The following is a 13863-nucleotide window of genomic DNA, read 5'->3' as shown; positions in this document are numbered from 1 at the left end:
TAGAGCAAAATGAACATATATGTAAAAAATAAATCTAAAATAGTTTATGATCTAAACAATATATCATGAGAAATAAAGAATATGAATAAATGAATACAACAGTATGGATGAATATGTATGTTTATAGGAAAAAGAAAAGGATAAAAAAGACAATAATAAATGGGTTATAACACAAGATTATGTGTGCTCTTTGAAAGCATAGCCAAATAAACTGTTCTTCTTTCCCTCAGATAAGACACATACGTGCACAGATGGCGTTACAAAGTAATATCACTTATTTCCCAGCAACAGAGTCAAATACAAGAAACATTAATCAAACATAATTTCTAAAGATTGCCTCAAAAGGCAGAATGCTCTGTGTTTTATAATACTTTATCTTTTAAGTAGAGCTGTTCTTCTGTCTTTCTATGTCAAGCACACATTGGCCATGAACACTACAAGTATTTTCTCAAATTGCAACGCTGTTGGGGATTTTGTCTGGGGACAAATAACAATACTCCATTGTTAATCCCTCATTCCGGCTCTTGATGATGTTGGTCACCTCATCTAGTTTCTTGAGGAAAGTCTTTATGGCTTCCTTCACTGGTTGCTCTGTGAATAACATATCTGGATACATGCCTAAGAACAGCTGGGAAAAAAGTAAGTTCTTCAGAAAGCAGAACAACATCTTTCTTTCTTTTTACAAGGTAAGCTGGCCCTTCTCTAAGTTCTGTCCCCTTGGTTACTGTCATTTACTCAGACAAGCTTATAAAACATCCCAGGAAAGAATTGGGGATTTAAGTGTTGATATGACATCTACAGACAATTTTAATGTACATTTTAAAGGTGAAGTAGATGGATTTTTGTTACAGTGAGCTAATAATATTTGAGCCTACACACTGTAAAAAAAAATTATTTAGAAAAAAAGTTACCTGGTTGCCTTAAAATTTTGAGTTCATTGAAATTAAAATTTTGAGTTAATACAATGAACATTTTTTGAGATTCGACAACCTTTATTAAAATATTATTAAAAGATTTTGTAAGCATATTGGGTAATTATGTGTGTGTTATTTCTGATGACGCAGTGAAACATGCCAAATTGTGCTATTTTCATGATTTATCAAATTTTTTATGTGGTTCAGATACAAAAATATTTGGAGTTTCTATTTATTAAACCAATTTCCTTCATTGTATCAACTCACATTTTTAATTTCAATAAACTCAAAATTTTAAGGCAACCAGGTTACTTACTTTTTTAAGTTAAACCAACAAAAACCAACACAATTTTTTTACAGTGCATAGATTTCACAGCATCCTCTTTGGTCTATTTTTTTTAAAACTCAAACCTTGATGCTCTTTACTATGGAAACTTATTTCTGCCACAGAATAAAAAAAATATATATATTGTTCCCACAATTATGACTCTGTGGATTAGGCTCTGAAAATTTGAGAAATCTACAAATGACAGAAATCTACAACCAGTCTTTAATGCATCAAGTGGGATTCTCTCTCTCTCTCTCTCTCTCTCTCTCTCTCTCTCTCTCTCTCTCTCTCTCTCTCTCTCTCTCTCTCTCTCTCTCTCTCTCTCTCTCTCTCTCTCTCTCTCTCTCTCTCTCTCTCTCTCTCTCTCTCTCTCTCTCTCTCTCTCTCTCTCTCTCTCTCTCTCTCTCTCAATTGTGAGTTTCAGAATTGCTTGATGTAAAGTCAGAAATGCGAGATGTAAACTTGCATTTGTGAGATAAAAAGTTAAAATTATCTTTTAAAATGTTTTTTTCTGTAGTGGAAACAAGCTTCCATGCGTTACCCTCAGCCTGTAGGCCTAGCAAGTTAATTATTTTTAGTTTACTATACTAAATGTCTGAAAGGGTTAGTTCACCCAAAAATGAAAATGATTTCATTAATTACTCGCCCTCATGTCGTTTGACACCCGTCAGACCTTCATTCATCTTCAGAACACAAATGAAGATATTTTAGTTGAAAGCTGAGAAAGGCTTCAGATAGGCCTCCATTGACATTCAGCACATTCCCACTCACAAGACCCATAAAGGCCCTAAACACATCGACACACAGCCCATCTCACTACAGCGGCTGGACAATCCTTTGACGAAGCGACGAGAATAGTTTTTGTGTGAAAAAAAATCTAAATAATGACTTTATCCGGCAAGTTATTGTCTTCCGTGTCGGTCTCGCTCCCCCTCTTCTGGGTCATGAGCGGCCGATCTCCGTCATATTCTCACGCATACGTCGGGTTCACAGCAATAACTTGTGTGAACAAGCATTATTCCTCACAATCTGGACAGGCCAATCACATCGTGTCTAGAGTCGGTGGGCGGGGCCATAATGACGACGGCCGAGTTGCGTTTGCGTGCTTCTAGTAAACACAGAAACTGGCGAACGGCGGCGGTCTTTCGAATCAGCTTTGACCGCGACTCTGGAAGACTTGAGTTAAGCTTTTCTCTGAGAAAAGAACAAAGACCGGCACTGAAGTCATTCTTAAAAAGGGAAGATGTGTTCAGAGTTTAGCCGTCCGGATACGGTGAATGTTTAATCTATCAGCTCCGCTTCACCTTCGTTGCTCTGGTTGGTGTAGCGCTATCCTATCGCGTGCAGAGGGAGTTTGAAAGACAACCGTTTATCCGCCCCTCGGATTGAGCCGTCAATGGTGAGTTTCCAGACCAAACATCTTGATGTGGGTCTGGCTTGTCAGGCTATATTCTCGTTGCATTGTAAAATGATTGTCCAGCCGCTGTAGTGAGATGGGCTTTGTGTCGATGTGTTTAGGGCCTTTATGGGTCTTGTGAGTGGGAATGTACTGAATGCCAATGGAGGCCTATCTGAAGCCTTTCTCAGCTTTCAAATAAAATATCTTCATTTGTGTTCTGAAGATGAATGAAGATCTTACGGGTGTCCAACGACATGAGGGCGAGTAATTAATGAAATCATTTTCATTTTTGGGTGAACTAACCCTTTAATTGTAAAGATCTGCCCAGTGGTTGAGCCTTGTGCAAGGTTTGTTGGGCACTTTGAACTAGAATATTATTGTAATTATCTTCCAATTGATTCAGTGAAGAAACAGCAAAAACAACAGCAAAGTTTTTAACTAGGGGAAGTAATAAATAGTTGCTTTTAAAAGGTGACTTAACTTCTTACTAGAGCAATAGTTTAGTTTTCATGCCGAAAAAGTATCTTTTTACAGTTTTATTGCTGACACTTATGTCATAAACATCCTGTGAAAATTTTAATTGGGTTGATATAATTCCTCTATATTTGTAACACACACAGACTTCAACATTCAGCATCAAAACAAAACAATGGTAGCTATACTAAGTTAAGAGTAAATCTAAAATAAATTAATAAAAGTACTCTTTATATAGTATTTTTTGTTACTAGAACTCTTGTGTAAGTATAAAATACTAACTAAGCATTTTTCAGTACTACATACTATTCCCCTTTCACTTCTTACCTTTTTTTAATGGCAATTGGTTTGCATGCTTTTTTAAGTAAGTCTGACTATTTAGATTTTGTAGACTGCTATTTGAAGTGGAAAGTATATCCAAATTAGAGGTCATACCTCGTTCTTCTGGAACCGACTGAGGGCCCAAACTGTTCCTAGAACCTCACTGGAACATCCACGGTCAGGCAGACTCTCCATAATGTACTTCATATCCACTTCACCCTTATGTTTTGGAGGCGGCTTGCGCATGGTGGAAGGACTGTTGGGGATCCAGCCATACCAGTCAAACTAGAACATAAAAGTAACATTTACTCACAGATATTAGATTATAGATATTATCCAGAAATTTTAACCCTCCAACAGATGAAAGTCTGTAATCTCACCTGTCCAAAGTTGACTGCAGCATGTTGTGCTGAAGATGTGAATATCACAGCAGTCAGGTACTCCTCTAATTCCTCTCGAGTCTTCAGAGACTCTGGAAACTCTGCAAACAGTGGCGGTATACATTAACCTTGTGCGCACATTTAAAAGTGACTTGATCCACACAAAGATGCATATACAAGAATACAAACAATCCTGATTTCTTTTAGGCGAGGGTCTATGGGCAGGTAAATGTTTGAGCTTTTTCAGATCTTTTGATCTAATGGACAAAATAAGCTCGTTTGATTTACATACGAATGTGACTAGAGATGGCGGAGAAACACAGAGAATAGCAGCTTTTGTTTCTGCCGTGATAGTGTGTGCGGAAGTGGTAGTCTCAAAGTACATTTACTTGAGTACATTTTTGGATTTTTTTTTTTACTTTTAAGAGTAGATTTAAATGTGTTGCACAGTGGTGACGACCTGTTCCCTTTCAGTCGGTCACGTTCGACGTTCGTCAGAACTGAACCGATGAATGGGATCTGACTTTAGAGACCAATCCTACTTCGAGTGTTTAAAAACAATGAAATTTGGCATGCGATCCACGCATTCCATGCTCCTCCCCGCAGCGTGGGTATAAAACAGGAAGTGGAGTGGTAGATCAGCGCTTTCTACTTCAGAGCCGAACAGTTGTTTGCTGTTTCTACAAAGAGTGTTTGGCTATGAGTCTACAAAAGTGATAGAGAACTGCCCGCGCAGAGTGCCAGTCGTCACTTTCGGGGCTCCGGCGGACGATGAGATGTCAGTCGCTGCATCAGGGGACGAGCTAATGGGCTCCGAGGATAAAGATTCGGCTGCGTTGACCCCTTCGGGTGTAACAGCGTTGCCCGAGTCCGACCCGGAGCTTACGGCTATGCTTGCCCGGGCCGCCGCAAGTGTCGGGCTTGAGTGGAACTCTCCACCACGTCCCGAACCTTCGCGGTTGGATGATTGGTTTCTCGGGACGGCCCGCGCTGGTTCTCAGCGCCCCACCCTGGTTCCATTCTTCCCGGAAGTGCATCAGGAGCTCACGAAGCCGTGGGCGGCGCCCTACAGCGCTCGCCTGCGATCGACTGACTCCTCCGTCCTCACTACCCTCGATGGTGGTGCGGCTAAGGGCTACGAGGGGATCCCTCCAGTCGAACGGTCGGTTGCGCTGCACCTGTGTCCTAAGACCGCTGCAGACTGGAGGCACGCCCCGCATCTCCCCTCCTGGGCATGTAAGTTCTCATCCGGCTTGATGGGCAAGGCTTACACAGCCTGTGGGGAAGCCGCATCAGCTTTGCACGCCATGGCGCTCCTGCAGGTCCACCAGGCCAAAGCGCTGGAATGCACGAACTGCACGAGGGTAGTTCTGACCAGGGCTCCTCACCGAGGAGCGAGTCCAGTCGGTGTTGAACTGCTTGAATATGTTCAAGGGCAGGACAGCAGTCCCACTGAAATTCTTTCAGAGGCTCCTGGGGCATATGGCATCTGCAGCCGCGGTAACGCCACTCAGATTGCTTCATATGAGACCGCTTCAAAGCTGGCTCAATGGCCGAGTCCCGAGGTGGGCGTGGCAGAGCGGTCAATACCGGGTCCCAGTGACTCCTTACTGCCACCAAATCTTCAACCCGTGGTCCAGCACTTCGTTTCTCTGGGCCGGGGTGCCCCTAGAACAAGTGTCCAGGCATGCTGTGCTGTTCACGGATGCCTCTGCCACTGGCTGGGGGGCCACGTACAACGGGCATGCAGTTGCAGGTCTGTGGATTGGGCCGCAATTGCATTGGCATATTAATTGCCTCGAGTTACTGGCAGTACACTTGGCACTCCGCCGCCTCAAGGGGCCACTGCGTGTCAAGCATGTAATGGTCCGTACGGAAGGCACCACGGCCGTTGCGTACATCAACTGCCAGGGTGGTCTATGCTCCCGTCGTCTGCTCCAACTCGCCCGCCACCTCCTCCTGTGGAGTCAGAAGCAGCTGAGGTTGCTTCGGGCCATTTATGTCCCTGGTGGGCTGAACCAGACAGCCGACGAGCTCTCTCGCCAGCCGACACCTCCGGGAGAGTGGCGACTCCACCCCCAGGCGGTCCAACTGATATGGGACCAGTTCGGAGCCACACAGGTAGATCTGTTTGCCTCTCCAGACTCGACCCATTGCCAGTACTGTACCGGTACTATTCCCTGACCGGGGTACCCTCGGCACAGATGCAATGGCGCACAGCTGGCCCCGGGACCTACGCAAGTATGCGTTTCCCCCAGTTAGCATGCTTGCACAGACACTGTGCAAGGTCAGGGAGGACGAGGAGCAGGTCTTGTTAGTTGCGCCCTACTGGCCCAACCGGACCTGGTTCCCAGAACTAACGCTCCTCGCGACAGCCCCTCCTTGGCCCATTCCCCTGAGGAAGGACCTTCTTTCTCAGGGACAAGGCACTCTATGGCACCCGCGTCCAGACCTCTGGAATCTTCATGTCTGGTCCCTGGACGGGACGTGGAGGTTCTAGATGGACTACCACAAGCAGTCGTAGATACCATCGCTTCGGCTAGAGCCCCCTCTACGAGGCGCCTCTATGCTCTGAAGTGGAACCTGTTCGTTGAGTGGTGCGCTTCCCGCCGGTAAGTCCGTGGGGAAGCATGGGCCCGGTAACTCTCATGTTGTCCTGAGACCCCGGCCCGGATATGTGCCCAAGGTTCCTACCACTCCATTCCGAGATCAGGTAGTGAACCTGCAAGCGCTGCCTTCGGAGGAGGCAGACCCAGCCCTAGCTTTGTTGTGTCCGGTCCGCGCTCTTTTCGCTTACATCGACCGCACCCAAAGCTTTCAGACCTCAGAGCAACTCTTCGTCTGTTACGGAGGCCAGCAGAAGGGAAAGGCTGTCTCCAAGCAGAGGTTAGCCCACTGGATAGTGGATGCTATAGTCTTGGCTTACCAGTCCCAAGATGTGCCTTGCCCGTTCGGAGTAAGAGCACTCCACTAGGAGTGTTGCTTCTTCCTGGGCACTGGCTCAAGGCGCCTCGCTGACATATGTAGAGCTGCGGGCTGGGCGACACCTAACACGTTCGCTATATTCTATAGCCTCCGTGTAGAGCCGGTATCTTCCCGCATCCTCACCCTCAGTGGCCAGGAGCGTTAAGTGCCCGTTCTAAGTGTCGGCTTGCAAATGCCACTCCCGCCCTCTGGGCCTGATACGTGCGTCTATTCACAGTACCAGCTACTCTTCGGGCTAGCCCTGTGTCTTTCCCTGGACAGAGCCCGCTCTGTCGTCTCTGGGCGTGTTCTTTCCCCCTACAATTAGGTTGGAACCACCCCAGAGACTGCCATATGTTGCACTACCCTGTAGGCTAGTCCTTATGTGTACTCCACCACCATGTCCTCAGGGGGCCGTGGTCTGCAGCGTTCCATCTCCTGAGACAGGCACGCTTTCCCAGCGTTATCCAATAGTCATTCTGAATGGGTCTTGCAGAAACAGCAGTGACTGTCCTCCCTGCTTGGAGCCCTGGCTTCCGTACCATATGCGTGGATCGCATGCCAAATTTCATTGGCACGTTTTTAAACACTCAAAGTAGGATTGGTCTCTAAAGTCAGATCCCATTCATCGGTTCAGTTCTGACGTACGTCTCCGTTCCCTCCTTCAGGGAACGAGGGTTACATACATACGTAACCGAGACGTTTGTCTTGAAAAGGCTTTGCTTTGCATAGACCAGGCTTGTGCAAAATTCAGAATTTCAGAATTGGCCTCCATTCAATTCATGAATTGGAATTTGAATTGAATTGACTCTGCCCCACAGGAAGTTGAATTGGAATTGGAATGACAGGAAGTACAATTAAATTCATGACAATTTAAAGAAATTCGACAGTAGTCACACAACAGAAAGAATGTGTTGAGTCTGAGGAAGGTTACTTTGGAAATGTAATTGCTTACTGCTATAAGTTACCCATTATAAATATGGTTTGGATTAGTTTATCAATGCAAAGCAATTTCCTTTTAATATGATTAGTAACTAATTGAATTACACATTTTACGTCCATAATACAACAATTACATTCATTTTGTAATTTAATAACACAATTTCATTACACGCATCTACACTGTAAAAATATTACACAGTATTTACTTTAAAAAAATTATGGTAACTATGTTACATAATATTTCAATAGTTTTTATGATGAATTAAAGGCCCACTGAAGTGCCTTGAAACGCGCCGCATTATTCAATGTGTTGACGTAATTTCCCCTGAAACGGCTCCAGATGTTAGCAGCTCCTCCCCTTTTTTGAAACAGCCAATAGCGTTTCGTTAATATACAGTTTGACTAAAGCGCAAGAGCGGACCGTTCTCTGTTTGGTAAAGCCAGTTTCCTCTAACACTGTTTACCATCATAATCTCCTCCATATCGCTTTGAAATGCAGCATTCGGTGCAGAATTCAAATGGGCCGATATGTTTGTTGTCTGCACAGTCTTGCGCATATGATCCGCGCTGCACTCTCATGTCTGTAGTCCAGATTTAGACCAGAGCATTTGGGGTGTGTGTGGCGCTGCTGCGGTGTGTGAATATGAAACGTGATAACAGATTCTTTCGCCTCAAATGAAAGCATATTTACACTGAATCGTTTCCTATCACATATATAGTTGCTATGTGCCTTTCACCATGTAGAAATTAGTAAATGCGTGTTAACAACTGACCGATTTCAGCTTCAGCTTCAGCAGTTTAAGGGGGCGGGCTTTAGATTTTAGAGAGCATTTTGACAGAAAATTTGACGAGAAAGTGAAGTCTGCGATGATGTCACCAAAATCTGAGATTTGTTTTAAAGGAAGTGTGAGACTGTAAATTTTGAATGCTTATATCTCCTAAATGCAAATTTTGTCATAGTTGTGGAACCAGCTCATTCATAACTTTAAGGCTAACACAGTCACACTAAAAGCTAAAAAACTTACATTTTGATTTCAGTGGACCTTTAAATCTTATTAGTGAAATGTGCCTTTTCAATTTAAGTTGATTTTGAAATATATATATATATATATATATATATATATATATATATATATATATATATATATATATATATATATCGTGCAGCCCTATTTGAGTGCTTTTGACACCATGGGTGTTTACACTACAAAAGCAATCCGGTCAAATGCCTTTTCGACTACCTCTGGAATTAGTCGAAAGTGGACAAGCTCAAAACATTTAGACCACGTTTACATCTGTATTTACCACTGTTCACTTGTGATCGGATCGACCAAAACACATCCTAAAGGGATAGTTCCCCCAAAAATGAAAAATTGAAATTTATCTGCTTATCCCCAGGCCATCCAAGGTGTAGGAGTCTTTGTTTGTTCAGTAGAACACAAAGGGAGATTTTTAACTCCAACTGTTGCTGTTTGTCAGTCATATGTGACCAGTCACGGAAAGTAGGGACACAAGTCGGTTCTGGGGTATTTTGAGTTATTCACATATTCTGAAAGTGTAGTCTCCAAGCTTTCCAACGATGTGTAACACATGGAAATCTGATAATATTTGGAGAAGTTGTGTCCATCTGAAATGTATGCCTTTAGAAAAGTGTAAACGAGAGAAAACAGCCTCTAAAAGTTTTGCAGTTCTCACCTGTTCTCACCTGCTGGGAGTGACAATAGGGCTCATTTACATCTCATTTAGATAAGCCACACCCCCTGTAAAGCTGCATGGTTGCTAGTAACGACAGACGCATCAGGAAAAATTTGACCGCATACTACTAATAATAAAGATGCTAACATTACCATCTAAAAGCCCATTATAGTAATGTTTTTTTTTGCAAGTGATACAATGCTAACGATTACAATTAAAACGACAGTTAAGAACAATAGGTAGGTATGGGAAGGTCTAAACATGAGATAACGTGTGTATGTTCTTAGAATGAATATGTGAGATGTGGTTACAGTCCTTAACCGTGGCTGTAGTGTAGGGGTAAGGCGCATGTCATTAAGTTTTGACGCATAAACACGTCAACGGGGTCTAATTCTATTAAATAAAAAAACAAAAAAACTATGCAAAGACAAATTCAAATTAAACCATGCGGCTCGTGACGACACATTGATGTCTTAAGACACGAAACGATCGGTTTGTGTGATAAACCCAGCCTTGTCTCATTGGAAAAACGTACCTGTGGCAACGTTTTTGCAAACCTCAAAATACGTACCAATAGGTACATATCACGACAGTTTCAAAGTGAAATGTCCAATGGGTGGTGCTAAAAGCCTAGTTTTTCTCCGGAACAGATGTGCGTGAATCTGGTTACGTTGGTTTTTTAACGTACACCCACACTAAACCCTAAACCTACCCGATAGTGTTAACAAAAGCAAATGTGACAAAAACAAGATTATATCCGTGTCATTTTAGCATGTGTTTTGAACTCGTCTTTCAGCTCATTTATCATGACCTGTTTTTCACGGGATTCATTCCCGAGCTTTCAGCATGGCAAGTTCAGATCTGTACCAGCTGAGCTATAGAGCAAGCTTAATAGGTCAGAAAATCTGAACATATGGAGCTGGTTAAGTGACGCAAACTCCAAAATGTATTCGTTTACAAATCATGGACTATGGTAGCCTAGAAATCTAGACGCACCCTAGCGGCAGCAAATTTAATCTGCGCGCAAGTGTTGTCTAGGAACTCTCAATACCCTTCTGAGCTGTATTCCTCACAATCTGGATGGACCAATCATGTCGTGTATAGAGTCGGTGGGCGGGGCCATAATGACGGCCGAGTTGCGTTTGCGTGCTTCAAGTAAACACAGAAACTGGCGAATGGCGGCTGTCTTTCGAATCAGCTTTGACCGCGACTCTGGAAGACTTGGAGTTAAGCTTTTCTCTGAGAAAAGAATAAAGAACGGCACTGAAGTCATTCTTAAAAAGGGAAGATGTGTTCGGAGTTTAGCCAACCGGTGAATGTTTAATCTGTCAACAAGCTCTGCTTCACCTTCGTTGCTCAGGTTGGTTGTAGCGCTATCCTATCGCGTGCAGAGGGAGTTTGAAAGACAGCCGTTTATCCGCCCCTCGGATTGAGCCCTGTCAATGGTGAGTTTCCAGACCAAACATCTTGATGTGGGTCTGGCTTGTCAGGCTAGGACTATGGTAAAAAAAAAATGTCATACTGCCTCTAGTGTTCATTTCACTTTGAAACTGTTGTGATATGTACCTATTGGTAGTTATTTTGTGGTTTGCAAAAATGTTGCCACAGGTATGTTTTGCCAATGAGACCAGGTTGGATAAACCGAGCAGTATTTACTTCATATACCTCAAATACAACACCATGCCCAACAGCCCTGAAAGCGCAGCACTTCCGGATTGGAAGGGCAATGTAAATGATCTAGTGTAGAGACATCGCTTCCTGTGTGTGAGGTCTCTACAAGATCTGGCGTAAGTGATCTCGCGCTCGTATACGTCACTCACGTCTGGCGTTTGCGATAAATGTAAAATTTTCATTTTGGGGTGGATTATTCCTTTAATGCCAGGTGAACACAGGGACTTTGATAAGTTAAACCTGTACTCACTGTCAGAATTATTCATGCCAAAGGAAATATCCTTAACAAATGCTTGAATCTCCTCATCTTTTTGAACGGTCTCATCGTTGTCATAGTAGATCTCGACCACATCAGTAACAAAACTACAGGAAGATCAAAAAAGCGCTAAATTAATGAAAATAACGTTTCATTGGACTAATTTGTACTTTTGCACTAGTAAACTGGATCTGAACTGTTACCACCTACCAGTGTATTGTCTTCCAGATCTTCATGCCGTCATCTCTATAATAGTACATGGGCACATCTTCCATTCCTCGAGCTCTTATGGCCTCAGGGAAGCACAGGGACTCGTAGGTTAAAGTCTCCATGGCACTTTGCATCACTTTATTCATCCCAGTGACATCAATGCTACTGATCTTTGGATACCAAGAATTCAGTTAATCTTTGCATAAATATTTTCAGCACTTATTTAGCCTACTCAAGTGACACAAGGAATGGCTTGCCAGTCAATGTCAGAACATTCAAATATGAATAGAATTGCTTTGGATCCTAGAAAGATGCTGTTTATGTGTGTACATATTAAATTAGTTGTAAAGCTACCTTGTTGAAGACCCCGCCTTCATTGACAAGCTTTCCACGGGCCGCTGCATTGATTGCAATTGTGAAGCGAACATGAGGTTTGAGTAACTGTAAGAAGCAAATGATGCATATAGCAACAACAAAAGAGGTTCCTATGTCATTTCTTGGTGGTTTTGGGTTAACATTACACCATGGTTTAAATTAAAGGCAAGGATATCAGACCCAGCAATCCTTCATCATTAATTTAACATTGCATGAAACCACAATGTTCAATTTAGCACTGAATCTAAATATCAAGACATGTACCTTGTATACAGGATGGACTGCAGAGAGCTGTCTGTACATGGCCATTTCAAAAACCTCTGATATCAGATGTGTCTTGAGAAGGTGTGTGACCAACTGGTGTACAATGAAGTCGGCAGATTTCACCCACATCTTGGCAAGCATCCAGTCATAATCCTTATCACTTGGGAGAAAGATTGGGCTCTTTTCCCCTGGGTTTTGACTGAGCTGATTCAGATATAATAAAGCCAAGCAGAACGTTTTTACTTCAGAGGAGCATTTTTAATTTTTATTTAACACTTGTTTTCATTTGATACTGATTATATATGGGACAGATACCTGAATGGCAATTGGGACAATTTGGTCCAATCTGTTCTTGTACAGCAGGCAGATGGGTGCAGCCAAATAGAGCCGAGGGCTGGATGTTGGCACTTCATCCAGTATTTTATAATCCGCTATGAAGATGTTTCCTGCCTGTAAACAGTGTACACAGGTGTATAGTTTAGAACAAACAGTGTGTAGGTTAAAATAATACTGATTTGAATCAACTAAATTATGTAAAGGATGTCACTTGTATTTGATATTGATATTGAATTGACCAACTCAAGTGATGAATGTCTAATGTTTCTAACCTCTAATTCCTGCTGTAGTGTGACATCTCTCTTCAGAGAGCCCTCCACCATCTCATCTGTGACTGGAAAATTTTCTGGAAGATCCTCACACTTCCTGATCATGACAGGATTGCAGCCATTCAGAAACTGATAGCCAAACATGTAATCCTTACTCCAGTCTTGCATCACAGTCTCTGTGGAGATTTCAAAGGGGATTTTTTTTTAAATATTTTTTGTTTAAATTAAGAAAAAAACAAAAACTTTCTTGACAAAGGGAGAAATAATCCAACCTAGATTGTTCTCGATATTAAAATCTTCCAATATCTTTTCAAAATCTTTCAATATCTTTTCAAAATCTGCCACGTCTTTCAAGGGATATATGTAACCTTTTAATTTGCCAAGAGCGGCATCCAGAAACCTGGAACAGAATGCATAACATATAATTATAGACATGAACACTTTTTGCATGGTACTGTATTTGTTCTGAACTTCATTCTGGAAAACTGAGGAAAAATTCAACAAGGACTGTGGCTATGACACATTTCCCCAAACTTACCCTCTGAAGAGATTCCATTTAAACTCTGAAGATTTATTTGGATCAAACCAAATTTCTTGAGGAAGGTCCTTAACGTCGCCATCTATGCACTTAGGGATGTCTGGGCGCCACTCCTTCCAACTTTGACAAGAAAAAATCCCAACATTTATTCATACAGTTGCACTGTCATGTACACTGTTATGTTAAAAGGATAGTTCACCCAAAAATGAAAATTCGCCCATGATTTACTCTCCCTTAAGTCACCCTAGGTGTATATGATATTCTTCGTTCAGACTAATACAATCGGAGTTACATAAAAAAATGTCCTTCTAAGTTTTATAATGGCAGTGAATGTTTGTTTCTGTTTTAAAGTTTATTAAAGTCCTTTTATCCATAATAAAAATGCATCTATCCATCATAAAAGTGCTCCACACAGATCCGGCAGCTAATAAAGTCCTTCTGAAGGGAAGCGTTGGGTTTGTGTGAGAAAAATAGCCATATTTATAACTTTATAGACTAAAATAACTAACTTCCAGTGAACAAACATA

General features: G+C 42.3%; 1 protein-coding gene across 1 annotated transcript; it reads right to left on the bottom strand.

Moving 5' to 3' along the window:
- Window positions 1-390: 390 nt before the first annotated feature.
- On the bottom strand, window positions 391-12970 carry LOC137082707 (polyunsaturated fatty acid 5-lipoxygenase-like). The gene is made up of 10 exons (XM_067448087.1): window positions 12802-12970; window positions 12509-12643; window positions 12194-12397; window positions 11909-11995; window positions 11555-11724; window positions 11339-11451; window positions 9536-9541; window positions 3817-3917; window positions 3551-3721; window positions 391-628 (listed from the first exon to the last, which is right to left on the bottom strand). Exons 1-10 carry the CDS (start codon window positions 12964-12966, stop codon window positions 449-451), a joined length of 1332 nt encoding a protein of 443 aa, XP_067304188.1. The 5' UTR covers window positions 12967-12970; the 3' UTR covers window positions 391-448.
- Between the last annotated feature and the right edge of the window lie 893 nt (window positions 12971-13863).

This window comes from Pseudorasbora parva, chromosome 1 (assembly GCF_024679245.1).
Source record: "Pseudorasbora parva isolate DD20220531a chromosome 1, ASM2467924v1, whole genome shotgun sequence".
NCBI lineage: Eukaryota > Metazoa > Chordata > Actinopteri > Cypriniformes > Gobionidae > Pseudorasbora > Pseudorasbora parva.
This window is presented reverse-complemented; position numbering and strand designations above follow the sequence as displayed.